The following is a 20,389-nucleotide window of genomic DNA, read 5'->3' as shown; positions in this document are numbered from 1 at the left end:
GGCTGGGGGCTGTTCGGGTGGTTCACCCCCAGGAAACCGTCCTCGAGCTGACGTTGAAACAGCAAGTCCTGCTTAGAGAGCGATGCTGAGAGTGTTGTGATACTCCCTTCTGCTGGTGAAACTAGGTGATGAAACGGCCCCAGGAAACACCTACTGAAACGTGCCTCAGTAATGGTTGGTACCGGGAGGGACAGTAACTGTGTTGTACTGGTATTACAGGAATTACCAATTGGTCTTTTGACTGTATGCTTAGAATATGGCATTAGTAACAGTAACGAAGCATTGAATACACTGCATCAAAAATACTGCAATTCCTAGACTAGCCCACCACTTTCTGAAGTCACAGATTGCTACCTAATTCTTTCAATGCCCATCTGAAATTATCCTCATTAGGCTGCACTCGCTCTACTTCTCTGCTTGGGCACTTTCCACCATTTCTGACCAAAACACTGTTTAACACACAATGCAGTGAACTTGCAGGGTGTACTAGACAGGCAGCAACTTCTCTATAGGAATGTAAGGTCTAAGAAATTACTTTACCAGGCTCTTTCTTTTTTATGTTACCTTACCTTACACAATAGCATTCATATTGCTACTGCAAGTTGCCTACAGCTGTGGCTTGCTTTGAAAGGGGAAGGAAAAAAAACCCCACAACAAAACCAAAGAAAAAATAAACAAACCCCCCCCAACATCGTCTTTGCTCCCTTTCTCAGAATCGTAAGTTATGTTACTAAGCACTCATTTGTCTTATTTGTGGCTTCCTATAAAGAAGCTTGACTTCTGCAAAATCCATCCAGAGGGGAGTGATGGATGCCCCACTTGTTCTGCTTGCAACTACTGCTGTGGCTTTTTGTGGGGTTTCTTCTACCATTCCTGAGCATACAGGTATTGACAGCTGGGCCAGACAGTGAAGATGTCACTCTAACACAGTGTGTTTTGTTGTTGGGGTTTTTTTTCCTTCCACTGGACTACTTTGATCATAATTGCCATTTAAAATGGGATTGTTGGTGTGTACCCATAGCATTAGGAACTGTGGTATGATGCAACTGATCCTTTTATTCCAACATAGTGGCTGCTAACGTTTTACAGTAATGCATGTGTCAGTCACAGCTGTCTGACAAAAATCACAATGGCTTTATCCTATGGCTTATGGGGCTTTGTTTTTGTTACGTGAACCTTTGTCGTGAAACAAAACAGAAGGCTAATATTAGCAAAACAGCTTTAACAGAGTATGCAGACATGCAGTGAGAGAATTCCACCACTTAAAGGCATGGGAATTATGGGTTTACAAGATGGAAATGCATCTGGAAGTGTTAGTATATGCTGATGGTTTTGAAATCGTTAAACTATGAAGCAACAGCCACTTGTTTCTTTCTTATATGAAGACCAATCGTAAACAGAAAAACGCTCTATGTATGCTTATGATAGGTTATTGCTAATGCTTGGTGCACAGTCAGGAAAAATAACTGCCATTAGTACAACTGAAAATACACTCTCTGCGTGCCTCATTTCACTCTTGGCTAATGGGAAATACCTAGTTACTACAATATGACCTGCCAACCCCAAGTCTTGTAGGATTGTTGTAGTAACGTATTCTGGAAGGCTGCAGCTTAGAAGTCCAAATGATTCTGAAATAATCTTGAACGTCATGCTGCCAAAACTTGCTCCTAAAAAGAAGTCTGGTGTATGAATTGGGAGTCAAAGCTGAAACAAAAGGCTAGTATTTCTGGGCATCACAGCTGCCATAAAATACCACATCTACTACTTATGATCTGTATACCTGAAGGGAAAGAAGGCTGAAACTCTGCCAAGTGTCTTAATATCCTTAAGTAGAGAGTACCTTGCAAATTGAAGATACTAGGACTTGTTCACCTTCATTCCTGAAGGCCTACAATGGACTGTGTGTTTTGAAATTCTATCAATGATAATACTATCTTTGAGTGCAGCTCAACAGCACAATCTGGTCATTTATGTACACAGTCTATCAGTCACAAACAGTTTGAGCATGTGAAGCAGTTTACAAAAACTGACAGGTTCGACGTAAACTCTTACCCAGCTGCTCCTTGGTCAGGTACTTTGAGGAAATCCAAGCTTTCTGGTTGCTGTGAAATCTTGCCTGATCCTCCTGATAGTTGCCGTGGTAAAGTCGGTCGTGTCATATTTGTATACAGGTTTTTCTGATTGGCCCACTGATTTCCTGGGACGTGGGCAAGTGGTGCAAACTGAGGGGGATTTATCACTCCATTTTGCTGCCCTCCTAGAAGTAAATAAAGTGTGAACACATCCAGTCAAAAATGCAGCTCTGTAAAGGTAACCTTTTCCTTGTCTTGCTGGCTCAGCTGTCAGTGAGTCCCAGCTATCAAGGACCTTGAAAGCAAGATAATGTGGAAATGTTCAAATTTGATTTATACCCAGTTTCAGGTCTGCCTGCCACCTATTTTGTGTTCACGTCTTCATGGACTTGAGCCCAAAGTTGAGACATGTCTTTGAATCTCACTAAGGTTAGCTAGTTAGCTAGCATGCAACCACTGTGTGTTTGTGTAAAACATGGCCTAAAACTTTATCCAGGTAAGGGCTGATCTAAAGTTAGCTAAAATTATTGGAGGTCTCCTTTTCTTCTAAACTTAAATTCTGTCCAACTCCCTGAATACTGGGTAGACTGGTTTTTAAGTTGCTATAAACATCTGTCTATGTTAACAAGCAAGGGGGGGTTTTTTGTCTTTTTTTGTTTTGATGGCTTGCTTTTGTTTTGTTTTTTAAAGTCTTGCTGCTTCTTTGATAGCTGAAGGAATCTGAACTTTTAAAGATTTTTTTAAAGGTTAAATGCCTTTAAATTAATTTGAATTTAAACAAACATACCCATGTCTGAGCTACCTGCAGGACCAGGGCCTAAGCGGCTCAATTCTATGTGGTTTACATTCCTAAAACCCCCACTGAATAAAGTGGGAGCTGTGCTTATATTAAAAATCAGATTGCTTAATGCTGTGGGTGATCCGCTTCTTCTTCCATTGTGAATATGCCTGCTGAAGATTAGCGGTATGAATACTGTGCAGGGAGAATTCAAAATTGTGACACAGAAAAAAACCTTACTGCATTCAAGAACTGGTGTTTCCTTCTGTTATTCTCTTGATACTGTGGCAGACCTTAAAGCAGTCATAAATTCACACAAAGCTCACCTTGGGACACAAGCTAGTATGGCACATACATTATAGTTATATAACTTAAGATTTGTTTTATTCTGAATGTATATATACTTACCTTTTAACCATGGTATGTTAATGCGTAAGGATTGACACAGACTGAAGTAGTTAACACTGATCCTGCCTGGACACTACAGTGTGGCTTCACTGGTCCATGACACATAGTTCAACTCCACAGTTGAACACTTGGGAAATGGTGAGTCAGTGGAATATTATTCTCTCCTCAGAGTTCACAGGCTAAATTAACTTTTTCTCTAGGTCAGAGGTGAAGCACACGGATGACATCAGTCCCCTGCAGAAAGTTAGCCCGGTGTGGTGTTGCACCAGAAGCCGGTTCTTTAATGAGGACTCTCTGCTGGCATGTCTTTCTAGCAGTTGTCAGAACCACTGGGGTATATATGATTACAGAAGGCCATGCTGCAGCTATGGGCATCCTCTGGTGCCCTGGGCTTGTGTGCAAATCTACTGCCATACTACCTTATCTACATGAGGCAAGTTTAGGCTTGGTCTGCAGGCACAAGGCTTCTTCAGCCACTGTTTTTGTCTTTCTCGTGTAGCTAAAAAACTGCTGAAAAAGGTTTTGAAAGTATTAAAACAGGCTTTCCTTGCTTTAACTCATCCTGTATGAATATTTTATATCTGTGTTTGCAGAGAGGTTAACTCCTTTAACTACAGTAATTTCCCACTTTTCTACAAGCAGTTCTTGCAGATTGTGCAGTCCTTCATTTCACTCATACAGCTATGAGGATTGGGAATTGCCTAGTTAATTTGGTGATCAAGACTGCTTGCACGCCCAACTTACACCATTAGCATTGTGCTTCTCAATAAATAGCAGCTGACTGAAAGAATTCTTTGTTTAAAAAAAGTACCCTGGGAGTGGAAGTAAAAAAAAAAAAAACAAACCACAAAAAAACCCCTCACTTCGGAAATGTTGGGTCAATGGAATATTGTTCTTCCCTTGGAGTTCACAGGCTAAATTAATCATATCTTTCAAAAGCAGAAGTGAAACACCCTAATGACATCAATCCCTTGCAGAAAAAGCCATGCTGCTTACTAGCACAGCCGACAGGTCTGAGCATTCAGCACGCACAACTGTTGTGATGTAAGAGGGTAGGACAACGAGCCACAAATGGCATTCTATTGTTTACCGGGACTGAAAGCAGCCTCCTCGCAAAGCATCGTCTACAGCTAGGGAAGTGTATAGCTTTTACCCTTGAAAGGAAGGGGAGAGGCTGTGGGGTGAGTTTTAGCCTCAGTGGCTGACCATGAGACCCAGGATATGTCTGGTGGAATACCAGTTGTTTGGGTGTCTGCAGACTCCCAGCAATACACTTCATAAAATGCCTACAATGTATGTTTTCCAGACAGGATTTCTAGAATGGGATTTTTATGGGTTTTGATTTTTTTAATGGGTAAGAATTACCAGATTACAGGAGTAAAATGAAAGCCTGAATTTATAATTTTATTTTTGCCTGAGGCTAAGAGGACTTACCAGGTGGAGGTGGTGCAGCTCTCATAGGGTAAGTCTGACTTTGAGACTTGTTTGAATACCCTCTACTTTGGGTAAGGTTCCGTCTAGTAGGACCTAAAAGGAATGAGCAACATTTTATTAACCTTTCACAATTAAATTAATTAGTTCAGTCCTTCTGGCTGCCAGACCCCCTGCTCTGTGATCAGAAAAAGCTTATCTTCAGGAACAGTGACTCCTACAGTGTTGGCCAGGTTTTTCTCAAGTTTTAGGTGCAACAAGGATGACTTGGGTACATTCCCCCTTCTGCGATCCCGTTCAGCCATAGGATATAAAGTAAAGCTGTCTCAAGCCTACAGTTAAGTGAGGCCCAGAAGACCATGAGCTTTATGAATTTGTTTATAAACTGTGGGTAGCTGGCACAAAACCTGAGAGACCAGTATATTTGGAGCTCAGTCTTTGGTGGTGTACAGAGGTTACCTTTCCCGTCCTGTCCTGATCTGATGCAGACCTTTCTTCATCAGCAAGACTGTAGGAATGGCAGGAGCTCAGAGCAGAGGGAAAGACTTTTCTCTAAAATACTGGGCTGATTGTGTCATTTGTATTATATCACATGATTAAGTGCCCTCATTTCTTTTGCCACAGGGCAAAGAATTTCAAACATTTCAGAAACAGCTGAAATACAGTGAAAGTAACAAAATTCCAGCATGACTGGAAGGCAGCAAGGGATTTTTCTGTATCATTAGGACCTGTAACTTGACTCTTCTTTTAAAGTGTTACAGAGAAATAATAAAGAACATGCTGAAGCTAGAGGCAAGCAAGGAGAGAAAGAGTCAACCATTCTATAATCTCTAAACCATTCACTAATCTCTAAAGGAAATTCATACTTACGGGAATTCTTTGGTAGCCCTGGTCCGATGCTGATCTGCAGCACCTTATTACTCGGCTTGAGAATAGCTATATCTCCTTGGCCTTGCATAAATTGCACTTGGCGAGAACCACCACTGCTCCAGGGTCCCCAGCTCTCCTTTTTCAGCTTCACTTCAAGTCTAGTATAAAAGTAAGTACGTACATGAAAACATGAACAAAAAAAATCAGAAAGCATATTTCTATGTCAAATCAGGATAATAACACTTGGCAGCAGATAACTTAAAATATTAAAATGAAAAGCTTAGACTGAGCATCTGTATTCCCTGAGTGACTTAGCTAACATAAACCACCTAATTAAATATCGTTTTCATACTTTAAAAAATGCTTTTAATTGATGTTTGAACTATCCTGGTAGACCTACTCCGAGGAAGTTGTTTAAGATGCCCTAGAGAGGATGGTGAGTACCGTGAGCTTTGAAGAAAAACGTGCAAAGGTCTAAGAGATGTGTGTGCCATTGAACATCACTGCCTCTGGAGCAGACTTTACTGAAACAAGCTTGAGTGCTCTGTTCCTAACATTCTTCTGTATATACCGTTAGATGTGTATTTACCCCTCAGCTGTATGCATATTGGCATATATATGCCAGTATATGCTTCAGGAGTGGGCCTTATGCACGTTCTGGGAGTAAACATTTGGCTTTGGCTTCAGTGTATACAGCAGCATACACTGCAGGAGTGTTGTACAATTCATTTGTCCTCCTACACCCCTTCCAAACTAAAATAATGATGTTATATTTTTAAAAATTCTTCCACTTTTTCAAAGGAAATAAAATAGACATACAAATCCCAGGCCTGCTGTTGCTACCCTGCTTAACGGGTAGGCGTATCAACAAGAGCACATGTTTGTTAAGCTACTTTCCAGCATGTCCTTTATAGCTAAAATGCACACCAAGCATTTTACTTAATGAGGCTCCTTTTGAATTACCCTTTCACCCTGCAGTCTTCTGTCCCCAAAACAAATTTCAGAATTTCTCATTGTCACATGATGTCTCCATTATTGTTTTAAAACTCTTCAGCATGACGTTTCCACTCCTAGGTCAAGGTTAAGGAGTTGGAAGGGGATGCTCCCTTCTCCTGACAGGAAGCAGCAGCCAGCACAGAGATGCAGAGCTTGCGCTATGGTTGCACTTTAATTAGGCAGTGGCAGGCCTGGCCCTTGTTGTGGGGCCACAGCTCTGCTGGCCCTGAGCTGCTCTGTGGCACAAAGCTGCAGAGGCTGGAGCCTGATGCCATGTTCAGTAGAATGAAGGTGCACAGACAGTGGGAAGTGGCAGATGGCCCAGGTACAATCCTAACCCGTTACTCTGATGAGCTAATCAGAAAGTCTGGTCTCCCCATCAATTGCCTTGGCAGCAAGAACAAAGATTATTTATTCTTAAAAGAAAAAAAAAAACCACCAAAAAAACCATTACTCACGTATTGCTAAATTTCAGAGGTAGTTTTCTTTGTGTTTTCTCCTCGTATCGTTTTGATAAGAGGCTTAAAAACTCAGTTTTGAAGACTGATTCAAGCAAACTATCGTATTCCTGTTCATGTAGAATGAAAATGTCATCCTGCATTGTGCTGGAAAGAAATCGGAGCATATATCATTCAGATAAAATTTCATCAGCAAATACAGCCAGCAAAATAATGACACTTAAGTATTCATGGTTAATTTTTAAGAATATAAGAAAGTCCAAGTAGCTTTAATTAAAGAGTTTTGCTTTTTGAGAACAGATCTGGGTTTTTTCTCAGAAATTGATAGTGGAGTATCTGAAACAATCCTTTTTTTGAGAGCTCAATACTGCTGAGTCATTTTACAGTAACCACATCAGCAAAAGAGCACATGCTATTGAAATTACAATTGAAGTCTATCTCTTCAGTAATGACAAAAATTGTGATTAGAGGTGAATTGGAAACCTCAAGGTTACTAAAGGAACTCCAACCCAAAGCAAGTAAATTCGGAATGAATGCTTTCAGCTTTCCATTGGCTTTAGCTTGGACTGGTTTAATAGGACTATAAACTGATGGCTTCCATTGGCTTCTTTGGATCAACTCCTGTCGACTCCTGCTGAGGATGCTGTGAACCACCCCACAGAACATGACATCCACATCAGCAATTTGCAAGGCTGATTTCTGCCCTCCCCACATCCCCACCATAAAAACAGTTCAGTTGCGTCCTAGCCGGGATTGCTATTGCTCCAGCCTGCTTTGAATTTGTTTATATGTATATCGTTGGCATACTTCCTAGCTGTAACTACACTGGTGCCTGGCTGCTTCTGCATCCTCTCTACCAAGAGTTACAAGCAAAGCTTTTCAAATAAAACTAAGACCTGAAGATGGAGGCCATGGATGCCCCCTGCCTTACATTCCCACTTGAACAGCGTATAAGCAGCCACAGGATGCTCTGGATCCATTTGCTGATCCCACAGTAAATCAACTGTATTTTAAAGCTGGTTAGCATCTCACTGGATAAGCTTACAGAACCAGGTCACTGCATGGGAGCACAGTGCTGATGAGATTTATCAGGCACAAGAAAATGGTGGGAGCATAATGACAGAGGGGACTGCCCCTTGGGCAGCCACCCACATTTGCACTGGACTAGAAATTACAAGAACCTTCTAATGTCATGTGTTATTTCATAACGAATTTAAATCAAGTTAACATTGCTGTGCTGTCAGAAGGGGCAGTCTTCCTTCTGCACCTCACCCTTTCTATCCATGCGCATTTCTGCTCCTTCCCTCATGCTAGTATCCAACCCCTGCCCTTTCCTGGTGGATTAATTTTCTGCTACCTTTACTTTTCCACGTCTCATCCATATCCCCATGCAGCCACCTGAGTGATTGATAGCTAGTATAGGAAAAATGTGTGGCTGGGAGAAGAGATAGCACAACTGTCTAGCTCCAGACAACTGTGCACAGCTGAGAATTGCTGAATGTTATCACAAAACAAATACTGCATCACCAGCATGACATTTCACCAAATGGAGTACAACCATTGGCGAAAGGAGCATGTGTTAGCTACCAGTTCAGTATTCCGGGCAGTAAATGTGTGACTCCTGTTCACAGTTGTTTAGTCTGCTGCAGGGAAGTCTGAAGCCAAAGCTTCTCTGCTCTTTAGTCAAGGTTGTTGGTCAATCTGCTGCTGCAATATTATGAATATCAGAAAATACTGTTTTATAATAGTTTATTTCAATACCTTAGATATCACCTACTAAGTGGAACAGGCACTGTCAGTTTGCATTTCGCTCTGGAGAAATAGACCTTTCAAATCCCACTGGATTTAAAATTAACATTCATTACGAGTTTTCACCATATTTTCCAAAAGGCAGTACAAGTAACTCGGAAGTGTGACCATCTGAATGGCAGTGGTTAAGGCTGTGGAAAACCAGGCCAGGTGGCTTTGGCAGCCAGGTGAAGGGCAAGCCAAAGTTACAAACCTATCACTAAGAAAGCTTCTTTCAATGGTTTGCATAGCAATACATCACAGAAGGAAGGTGCATCACCTGTATCTGTATTGCTCCAACATTTCAGAGTAACTCCAAAAGTAAACTAATTATAGCACATAACAAAGTCAAAGAACATTCAGCACATAGACAAAAAAAGCCTCCACCTTCTGTCAGAGAAAATTAGGTCTGTTTGTCCTCATCACTGTTTCCTGATCCTAATTACCTGGCAATCAACAGCTTTCCACTTTGAGCATGCTCCTCCTTTTTTCTCCCCAGCTGGTTTGCCTGATTGCTGAATCTATAAAAATCTGAAAGGGGGAACAGGCCTAGCTTTTTGACCCTCACTTTTCATCTGGTTACTGAAGTCTAGGACTCCTCTACAGACTGTGAGTACCCTTTTATGCAGAATTAAAAATAGCTTGATAGTGCTGCTTGACTGTCAGGTATAAATATATAATTCTAATCCACTTGAGGCATTAGGTAAAAGGGATGAGTTGTATTGCTGCCCGGTTTTTCTAAGAATCTACCTACCACTAAATAATCTCTTTTCAAATTCTAAAATCTTTCCCATAGTTTGGAAAAGGGTATGTGAAAGGACAAACTCACCCAATTAGCATTCCAAATCGCAATAAGAAATCTATAAAAATAGAGCATGATCGCCTTTCCTATTATTGAGCAAATGTAGAGCCTCTGCAAGGTTATGAACAAGACACATAAGAAAAACCCAAGACCTACAGGAAATATTATCCAGTCAGTGGTCCTATTTTTGCCGATCTGGCGAAGAATCTGACTTCACAATGCTGTTAGGATCTCCCGTGCTGCCCCTTTCAGAGGGATTGTAAAGCTCAGTTATGTATCATTACTAAAAACTCAAGAACATTTCCATGAGTGTATAGGTTGTCATTCTCAGTATCCTGAACAAATTCCAACTTGGGCATTTGCACTTTCAACTGCAACACCTTTTTGTTTTGTAGTGATTTAGTTAGAATTTAATACTGCATGAAAAATAGTACAGATAAGAATTGAAACTTATAAAGCTGAGGCTGCAATATAGGACAGAGCTAAATCCATTCTGGATAAGCTCATGAAGAATGTTATTGCGATTATGTTCTTCCAGCACAAAGGTTTGAGATTCTCTTCAAAACTTGTCAGAAATCAATTATCTTACAGCTGTAGAAAACTTGAACTACAGGAACAATAAAGCAGAGGTTTGAAAACACAAGAGAGATACAAGTTAGAGATAATACAATTTTTGCTTTGAGCCTGATATTTGAAAAACTGTTGGGGGTGTGGGTGTGTGTCATCCTGTCCCACCACCACACTCCCCCCAAAAAAATAGAGTAGGTAACACAGGTACTAAATAAAGGTTTCACTCTATTTTTACTAATTGCAGACTGCTAAATATTACAAGTTACAAGCAGTAACTTCTACAGCCTCTGCAGCCAAGAGCGTTGCATTACTACTAAACCACTTCAACACAGAGTTAAGAGATCCCTTGGTGAAGACCCATTTTGGACACAGGCCATACTTACAGGATTAACAGAGGAAAGCCCTCTGGCCCCCATAGGTTTTTTAGGGTTTGGTTTTGGAGGAATACCTGGACAGTTTAATAGCTTGTAATTCTGAATATGCTTTTAGCATCTACAAAATCTGATGTTTTTTACAACAAAATAAAATCAATGAGCTAAGTTCAAAACATTATTAGACATAATGTAACATACACATTCCTCCAAGCTAAGTACATTTGGTTTTGCCTCAGAAGGTTCTGTGGATCTGTTATTTACATGTGAGAGGAGTGTAACAGCTTTCACTAACTTGGCAGTCCTTCTGGCTGACTCAACGTGACTGTGACTGTGCCTGTGGAATGCTACAGGCCCAATTCGAGCATCCAGCTGCAATCTGTTGAAGGTTTGCCCGACACACAGGTCAAACCTGCAGCACCAAGATGACAGGTTCTGCTCTAATCTTTAACCCAGATCTGCTGCAGTTATTTTGTAGCAACTTTTGTTATAAAGATGCATGATTAAAAAATGACAGGTCTTGAAAACAGTACTGTGAGCAGACAGATCCTGCAGACCTTTTCCTAATTTTGAAATGGCTGTGATGAATGCTGCAAAAATGTCAGATCTGCTGGTTTCAAGTACTGGATAATGTCTGTGAGAAGACTTCTGGCTATGCTAATGGGAACATTTCATAAGCATATACTAAAAAACCCTCTGCAGTAGCTATCAATAAGTAGGACTCAAGTGTAACCTTGTGTTCTGTTAAGAGTACTGTAAGTATACTTGTTGCCCTGGATCAGTATTCCTTTGTATTAAGCTACACTCAGCTACCAGCTCTGATAAACAGCAATAACTAATGCAGAGGCATTCAAAGGCTTTGTTCACTCATCTTCAAAGGGATGAAATGATATAGGCAACAATCTACTGGTCTCATGGGCAGTTTTCTCCTGTTCTTGCTCACCTGCCTAGGTTTTTCAGCTCTGTGTGGACATCTCGGGTATTTCCTGCAATCTGGGATTGGTTTAACATTTGGTCATCATGTGAAATACAACTAGAAATAAAGGTTTTAGTAGCTCACCAGAGAGAGGACACCCCTTTAGGAAGCAGTGGACATGTATAAGGTGTTCTTCTATAAGTAAGAATTATTTCTGGGATAAAAGCTTGAGCAAAAACTTACTAGAACCTGCTTGTGCTTGAATATAAGCTTCACAGAGTACATTTTGGAGGACTCACCAAATAGGCAAGACCCAGTGAAAGTGAAACGTTTTAACAACTAAGAAAATGTTTATGTGGTGGCTATAAATGTTTATTGCCATAACACACTTCTAGGGCTGGGAGTGTTTACAATTCACCATCAATCAACTTATTTCCCCCTGTCCTATACAAATTTTTCTGTCAACGGAAAGGTCTTTTCAATGTACTGACCTTAGAGAAACAGAAAGAATTCTCTCCACTTCCATTCTTCGCTTTAAGACTTCCTTTACTTGGCCTTTCTCTGGACCCTGCTTTATCTTTTCACGCCCAATCAGGTATATGCACTTTGGAGTGAGGACAAGATCTCGCTTCACGCTCTGAAACACAGAATTGTTTGAAAATGCAGAGCTATGCAGGCATCAGTGCACTAATGTTTTTCAAAGATACATAATACACTGATTTGGGGCAATATTGTTAGTATTTGGTTCAAGTGGAAAAAAAAATACTGTCATGATTAAGCACATGACCTCAGGATCAGACTGCACAGGACAGGAAAGTAGCTTTGTTCCTTGTTTCCTAACTAATGTAGCTTTCTGCCCAGCAAGTCCCATAACGCCTTTGTCCTAGGACAACAGGCTTGACAACGGCAATGTGCTGATCACAAGGGTGTAGCTGCTGCTTTAAAGTCAAAGACACTTTTTTCAAGGTGGTATCCTAGATAGTGTGACACTATCATGGTGGAGTTTCTGTTGAGGTATGGTAAAGATGTCTAACTCCCTAGCAGAACTAGTCATTGGGGGATGCTGCTCGTAAACCTACCTTAAACCGTCTATCATATTTAGTTACAGTGTCTGCAAAATCAATCTTCTCCCGTTTGCCCACAAACTGACGTAGCTCTGGATGGTCATCCATGCCTATGTAATCTCCCACAAAATTCCTGTTAATGCTGTTCCGTCTTCTCTCTTTCTTGTTCAGCAATAGATCTGATGCTTGAATACCAAAAATAAACAATCAATTAATCAATAAATTGATTAATAGTATTTACTAAATCTCTAATCTCTTTTCAGATCATGAGATATTTCAAGACCTTTTTGGGAAGAAGTAATAAGCAAATTGTTTATAATATGGAAAAAAAACTGTAAAGGACTGATACCAATCCTTTATATATAAAGATCCATGTGGTTATTAAATCTATTCCTAATGAAATACAGTGATGGCAAGCTCAGCAGTTCTGATGAATTGGGAGCACCTCCAGAACTAAGGAATTTCTCACTCATTGCTGGAAATTAAAGATTAACTCTTCCAAACTCAATGTTGTTCATTCACACAACCCAGGTCACGCATGCAACTAAGCACTACGCTCCTTGGACTAATTTGTATCACCTACAGACCATCTAGGGTCCTCTGTAACTGCAGGAAGTGTTATCCTTTTCGCTTGCCCTGGTCTCTGATCTCCATATTACTCAGTCTGGCTTTGATTTGAGAGCAAAACACTGGGTAGCCCAAGAAATCCATGCATGAAGAACAGTGATACCTTAGGGGTCCAAAAATTTGCAGTCATTCCTAGACAGTCATCTGCAATGCAATGGTTTGCTCTATAAAGAGGGAGATATTTCCTTCATCTCTTGTGGCATTCTTTCTGTTCCTGGAACCACATATGAAATATCAGAAGTTATGACCCACCTTCTTCTCTCATCTGTACGTATTTTTTCCTGGCCACAAACTTCCTCCATGCCTTCTGGATGGCTCTGGCATACCCATCATACTTCCTCTCTCTCATCTCTTCTAACAAAAATAGCTGTAGAAAGAGACAAAAGGGTGGGTCTAACATTTTACAGGAAAAGAAAAATCTGTGTTAGTTTCAACAACTTTCCAGTGCATTTCACTCTAGATCCAAACTGGTGCTTTCAGCTCAACCCTGGAATCTGAGATCAAAATGTTAAGGCAACCTTTTCTGGAAGAATTGACACTTCAGTGGTTCTGGACTGGTTACCAGTCTATCCATTAATCTCGATACCCAGTGATGAAGGAAGAGAAGCACGGATCCTCTCTGAAGTATTATACTGGTGCCAGTCAATGTTCTCCACTGGGCAACCATCCAGCCTCCATCTTCACATTCTCAAATTCATACTTTTTTTTCTCAGAACATTACCGTGTCTATGAGGATCTATACAATGTGCAACAGGCAACTTCCTTTCCCGTGTGAATCTCATACTTGTGTGTGCATTGGCTCCATTCTTTCCCAGTAATGAAGTTTGTTGCCTGGCTGCAAGATTTACATCTATGATCTTGTATTTCAGTATGAGATAGTAAGATTTTGGGGTCTAAAAATGTTGTCAGAATTCAAGAGAAAATAAACGCTGGTTTATCAAAACAGAATTGGAAGGTGCATTCCCTTTGACAGTTTGCCAGCTCCTACTAATTACATGTAAATTTAATGCATTAGAACTTCCTAATTATTGCAGGATACAGCTTATTTCACTATAGCCTCTCACATACTTTAAGTTTAGTTAAATGTTTTCTTGTCTCATCAGAAGCACAAGCATTTGTCTAACAATTACACCACTAAACCAGTCCACTGACATGACTGTTGCTTCTTATTTCCCTCTACTGTATGTTAAATATTCATAAGGACTTTTCTTCTAGCTTTCAAAAGAGATAAAATTAGTAAAATTAGAAATATCAAGAAGCAAGCCTGGGCTTTGGGATCTTTTTAATTTGCTGACCTAAACCATGCGAATCTAGAAAAATACTGTTGTTCATACTGATCTTAAAAGGAAACTTGATCTTGTGCAAACCATTTCCACAGAACCTCACTTGCTCTTGGTACAGTTATTTATTCAGGTGTTTGATAGAAATGTAAATAATGAAGCCCCCTTTCTGCCACCTTAAAACATTATTTCATGGCTGGCAACTCTCCGTCTACAGCAAACTTATTAAAAAAGGTAAAATCTCTTCACAAACGCACAAGCACTACATAGGGTTTCAGCACACAGGCATGAGTGCTCCTGATACAAAATCTTCCTCAGCTTCAGCAGGGGCAGGATCATGCCCTTGTGCAGTTCAGGTTACAGTAACGATATTGATGGTCTCTTGTAAACACTCATAATTTCTTTCTCTAAAAATAATGCTAACTGTGAAACCTCAATCCGAAATAGTCTATTACCTGCAATTAAAAGTCATAATTAAAGAAGTTCAATGAAAACATTGAGGTAAAATATGGTTTCTAAGTTATAAAACAAAAATACTGCATAAATTATTTCCTAGAATATGTATTATAAAGCCTCCCCTCATTTCTGAGCAAATCAAGTATTTATAATCTGATTAACCACAACAGGTGCTCTCTTTGGTGGGAGAACAAAGAATTTTAATTTACCATCCTATATATTTTTCTCAAAAGTAGTACAACCCTAGCTAATACTTTAGTAATATGAGAGATGATTGTCCTTGATATAAAAGATATACTTCAAGCTTTAGAATATTCAGCTCATAGAAAATTTTTCTATTTAAAATTAAAAAGTCCCAGACTATTTTTAGTACTTGGTTAAATGGATTTCATAGTTTTTCAAAAATAAATTTTTAAAGAAAACAGTATACAGTAACTGAAAGCATTAATTAAAAATCAAAACGCAACACAAAAAAGTTTTACTGCTTCTAGTTAACCACGTGTTGTCTGCAGAACTGCCCTTCAGTAAAACTCACAGATATGCCATATCATACCAGGCCTTAGTATGACAAAAATGCATTAGAACAGCAAGATGCATCCACTGGAAAACGGTTTCTTCCTCTTGGAAACAACCCCATCTGTGAAGATATGGCTCCTGAAAATCTGTGCCCTTATAAAGGGCAAACATACCAAGCTTAGGGTATTTCAGCAGCCAGGAAAGGAAGACAGTTCCTTTTATGATTTTCAACAATAAAACTGAAAACAAAAATATTTTAAAATTTTGGATTGATTTACCTGCAATGTTTCATAACACTGAGAGAACAGCCTTCACACAAAAATTAGTTCAGTTTCTTCCCTGAATTATCTCCCTGATAACTGGGATATAAACAATAATTATTATTATTATTTGGTTAATAATAATAACAATTTGGTTTGTAAGTAACTGCAACAGATGGCATGGATGCAAAGTAATTTCACAGTGAAAAGAAAATCAGGTTTGCTCTAAGATAACGAACACAAGACTGGAAGATGTTGCTTAAATTACTAATTCTGGTTCCTTGTAATCACAAGCACCTAAGATGTCTGTATTAATTCAAATAGCTACCAGACCAGAATGTGTTCTCACCACCACCCTATAATAAACCTGAGGTCATTAGTAAAGGACTAAAAACCACAATTATGATGTCACAAGGGACATCAAAGACATTCAGTAATGTCCACGGCTATTGCACTGACTTTGTAAGACAAAACTCCCCAACAATCTTAAGAAATAAATCATAGCCCATGCTACTGAGGAAGGCAGGGAAAGCTCACGCTTCCTCATAACTGGAATCTAAGATGCTGCTTCCACTGACTAAGCAGGATTAATCCTATACTGCAATTTCCTCTCTGCTCAGCTGCAAGATATGCTACACAAACTAAGCCCCACTGCTTCTGATAAATAAGGAACACGTGATGGTGAGGAAAGCATGTTTTTTTCCTGAATAGTGATGTAAGTTGTGCAGTTTAGCAGCCACAGGATAAAAACAGCCTTATGATGTCTCCCTAATGTTCTCCTTGATTGGGATTTCAAGTTGCAGTCATTCTGCAACATCGATTTACTCAATGATGGGCAACATATCCTTACTATAACTGGTTTGATCAGCAGTTCTTGTACTGAGAAGAGGACCTTTTCTCTTGGGCTCATGGTCACAGATGTTTTAATGCCATGATATTCCTTCACATGACAGATTCTCTGATGGAATGCCACCATGTGCAACCTGACACTAAAGTATATTCACATCCCATTTCCTCTTCTTGATGCATTTACTGCTCCTTGTATTAGTGTTAAAATCACACATGGTCCTTATGTACTAGGACTCCTTATAGAGTCCTATAATCCCTGCACAGCCTTGATGTGAACAGCCCTGCCCCGCTTGACATATTCTTACACTTCTCCCACCTCAGCAGGTATCATGCTCAACTTCTGAGTGGGCAGGCCTTTTATTTCAGCAAAACAGTTTCATATGTAAAGACTCTTGTTCTGCCACACTTACAGACTCTGGAGCTTTGATGAAGACTTTGGATTTCCCAAGCTGGTATTGGTCAGGATCCATGTTGACTGACTGAAGCAGATGGAGAACTCCTTGTTTCTCTTCTCCTTTCCAGGAAGGCCAGGTTGCTTTGGTCAGAATGGCATACCTTAACCACCAAGGGGAAGAGATTAAAATCTGACATCATCAAACAGGGACAGCAGAATACCACTGACTCTTAGCATTACCCTGGGTGGAGGGTTGACAGTTTTACTGGTCTTACAGAAGCTTGGATGGTGGGAAGATGCACAGCATTAAGATGTTTAGTAGGCCCAAACAACTGCAAGGAGAAGGACAACACTGTCCAGGAATTTCCCATTTCCAGATGCTAAGTTACTATTTGGTAACTGCAGCAATTAATTACAGAAAGTTCTGCTGTGATCTTAAGTCCAGGGAAAGGTTCTTTACAGGTAATGACTTACGGATTTAAGTACCTACATCCTTGGTATTCTAGATTCATTCCCAAATGTGGCCAATTTCCCACTCAAGTCTTCTCTGTCTCTCTTACCCTTACAAAGGACTTTTCTATTTCTAAGCAGTGGCCACTTCATGCTTCTAACCCACCTGTTCAACAGCTGACCTGCATTTAGCAAGGAGCCATTCTTGGCTATATCCCAGAACACCTCCTGGTATTCAGGCCTCTGGTACAAGAGAGAAGATAGTGATGTTGGTGCTACCTAGAGAGAACACTGGGAACTGACCACACAAAGGGCCAGGGAAGGAAGCAAGGAAGTGCTGTAAGCTCCAATATGTCTTTGATAGGAAGAGGCAAGTATGTCTTCTGTCTCGTGGTATTCTCTTTAAGCCTTAAAAATTAGGTGGATGCCAGGGTGCAGCCCCTTTTAAACTGTCCAGTTTTTCAGGCTTAACTTGGGCTTTTGGAACTGCCAGAATGGAGATTTACAAAGACCTTGTTCCACTTGCCCACCGAGGAGCACTGACAGGCTTTTACCGGCTCAGTGTGTTTACGGGTAAGCAACTTCTCTAGCAGTAGCTGTTTAGACTCCTTTGACAATAAGACTGGAGAACAGCTAAATATGCTGTAACAGATTTCTCCCCCAAATCTTTTATATTCTTTATTCCTGACAATTTTAATGCCTTAGGTGTATTTGAGTTATATAAACTAAATCATGCTTATTGGTGAAACTGTAAGAAAGTATGGAGTTCAGTTTGTAATTCCCATGTTCTTATTTCTTAAGAAGATATAGGCAGCTCCTAGTAAAGTGTTCTCAAAAATCACACAGGGAATTGTTAGAAAATTCATTAAGGCAATGTTCATCCTTGTCATATCTAAAATGTTAGCCAGCCAGGAAGAGCAGCCAGAAACAGCATCATGCAACTCAAATAACAATACCACACAAAAAACCCCAAACCACTGAATGTACGGTAAAACCCAAACAGCTCCCAATAGCAAGTATATGGAAAGAGAAAGTTAACTTATGAATAATCCAGTAGGCTTCAGAAGGGTCTTCTACTGTTACCACGTTCAAATCTAGATTTAGTTAACAAATGCTCAAGTACTATGCATGATGGAGTAACAAAGTAGCTTTATACCACCTTAAATGTAGAAGATATTATACATAATCTATGTTTATGGACAATGCGTGCACTTACACATTTATGTAAGATAAATAGATGCAACCTAGTAAGGAGCTGTAAATTAAAGTAACTCCCAGATTATTTAACAGCCTCTTTTGCAAGTTCATGTCCTGTCAACAGTATAGTTCTATAGGTGGGTCTAAGCAGGTCTGGATTTAAAGGAGCTGATGTTAATAATGACGTTTGACACTACTTTTCAGCATGTTACAAATTCTTTCTGACATCTGAGCTGTAAAGGAGGGCACAGGGGCAAACAGGACTTCCAGCCTTTAAATAGAAGTACAAAATAAGAATAGATTTGTATTCTTTTTCATAAACTGAAATTAACTTCATGGATTTTACTGGTGTAACAAGTCTACAGGGTAGAAGAAACAGAATATTCTATAACATGCACCAAATAAGCATTTCACAATTTTATAATGTGACAATTCTATCATTGTTCCCTGCTGTTTAGGAATGGCACTTTCCTATAACGTACTTGTGCATGGTTCCCATTAAACATGTGTGTCACTAGCCATGTATCTAGATTTTTTCATGCTTGTTAATTTGTTCTTATGGAGGATTTCAGCACAAGTACTAAACGTGTTCTGAAAACGCTTCTGAAACAATTTCAAATCATGACTGCCACAAAAACTATCTATTCTAAATTCGCAGTAAGCAGTTAGGTCCTATGTCTGAATATGGGAGTATGGAGTTCAGCTTTCAGATCGGTTACACTTTGAAACACATAGGGCTTTTTGGTGACTGTGGCTTTTCGCATGCAAATATAAATTTTGTACATAACAGTCCATTCAGCCCAGAAATCTCCATGTATACAGAGCTGCCAAGGAACGCCCAGTGAAAATGAGTGTACAAGCATGCGTTTCCTGTCCATCCCATGCGTCAGCCCGCTTCTACTCACACTGACTCAGGGTGTCAGAACAGAGCTTGTTCTGGATGCTAGGGAGCTGTGAATGGAAAGGTTGCAGGAAGAGTTTTACTCATAACAAAATGTTAAATTTAACATGACTAATTTGAAGCAAACAGATGAAACCCACAAAGAATTGTTTCAGTTGCCTGTAGATATCTACATGAAAAGTGAAGTACTGAAATCTATTATTCACCTTCCAGAAGTACCCTATAGCTTTCCTCTGTGCGGACCTCTCAGGCAGTTCTCTAGACCTGCACAGCCTGCACAATCAGTGTTCAACAGCTGTGGAAGCTGGATTTAATACATGTGATTAAGCTGTTACTCTGTCTCAGCAACAGCCTGTGCTAAGTAATGCAACCTGAAGCACATTCATGTTTATATGTCTGAGCTTGAAGATCATGAAGAAAGAGGGTTTTAAAATTGTCCGATAATGAACACTGAGTCCATACTTTTAAGATATTTAGGGTCTGTCTGTTACTAAGTTATCAAAATATTCTCTGTGTTATCAGTGGCTTTGTTCTGTGCTGTCTGATTATACTCCATTCCTTGCAACAACCAAAAGAGGTTTCTGGATTATGTTCTCAAATGCAAAACAAAGATTTCCAACAAAAGCTGATTTGTCATGTAATGCCCTAGTTGGGTGATTTATTAACTGTATGTCTCAATTTTCTAAAAACCAGAAGCTGAATGTTGTATAAATCTTGAAATTGCTCTTATTTAAGAGGATTTCATTAGCTAGTGGAGGTAGCTAATCATCTTAACAGCTGGTCCTAAAGACACTGCAAAAGCAATTGGTCTTCCAGAGCTCTGACTTGCTTCCATTGAGTGAGCAGCTGCAGTGGTTTGAGTTGTAACCATTCCCAGCTGTTGGAACACCAGTGGAAGGATGCAACAAGCAGTTTAAGTTAAGGTTACTCTTTAC

At 39.8% G+C, this 20,389-nt stretch overlaps 1 protein-coding gene across 1 annotated transcript in view; it reads right to left on the bottom strand.

The window, feature by feature from the left end:
* Nucleotides 1–2,052: 2,052 nt before the first annotated feature.
* Nucleotides 2,053–20,389, bottom strand: part of MYO1E (myosin IE) — a gene marked incomplete at both ends in the record, with an annotated part of 77,568 nt that continues 59,231 nt past the window's right edge. The window contains 8 exons of the mRNA XM_010142375.1: nt 2,053–2,257; nt 4,693–4,785; nt 5,560–5,717; nt 7,014–7,160; nt 11,952–12,097; nt 12,540–12,709; nt 13,404–13,518; nt 16,923–17,067. Coding sequence (XP_010140677.1) covers nt 2,053–2,257; nt 4,693–4,785; nt 5,560–5,717; nt 7,014–7,160; nt 11,952–12,097; nt 12,540–12,709; nt 13,404–13,518; nt 16,923–17,067 — 1,179 coding nt within the window. The remainder of the gene's footprint in view (nt 2,258–4,692; nt 4,786–5,559; nt 5,718–7,013; nt 7,161–11,951; nt 12,098–12,539; nt 12,710–13,403; nt 13,519–16,922; nt 17,068–20,389) is intronic.

The sequence above is a fragment of the Buceros rhinoceros genome, unplaced genomic scaffold (genome assembly GCF_000710305.1).
Source record: "Buceros rhinoceros silvestris isolate BGI_N320 unplaced genomic scaffold, ASM71030v1 scaffold13638, whole genome shotgun sequence".
Taxonomy (NCBI): Eukaryota; Metazoa; Chordata; class Aves; order Bucerotiformes; family Bucerotidae; genus Buceros; species Buceros rhinoceros.
The sequence above is the reverse complement of the archived record's forward strand: the minus strand, read 5'-3'. Positions and strand labels throughout refer to the sequence as shown.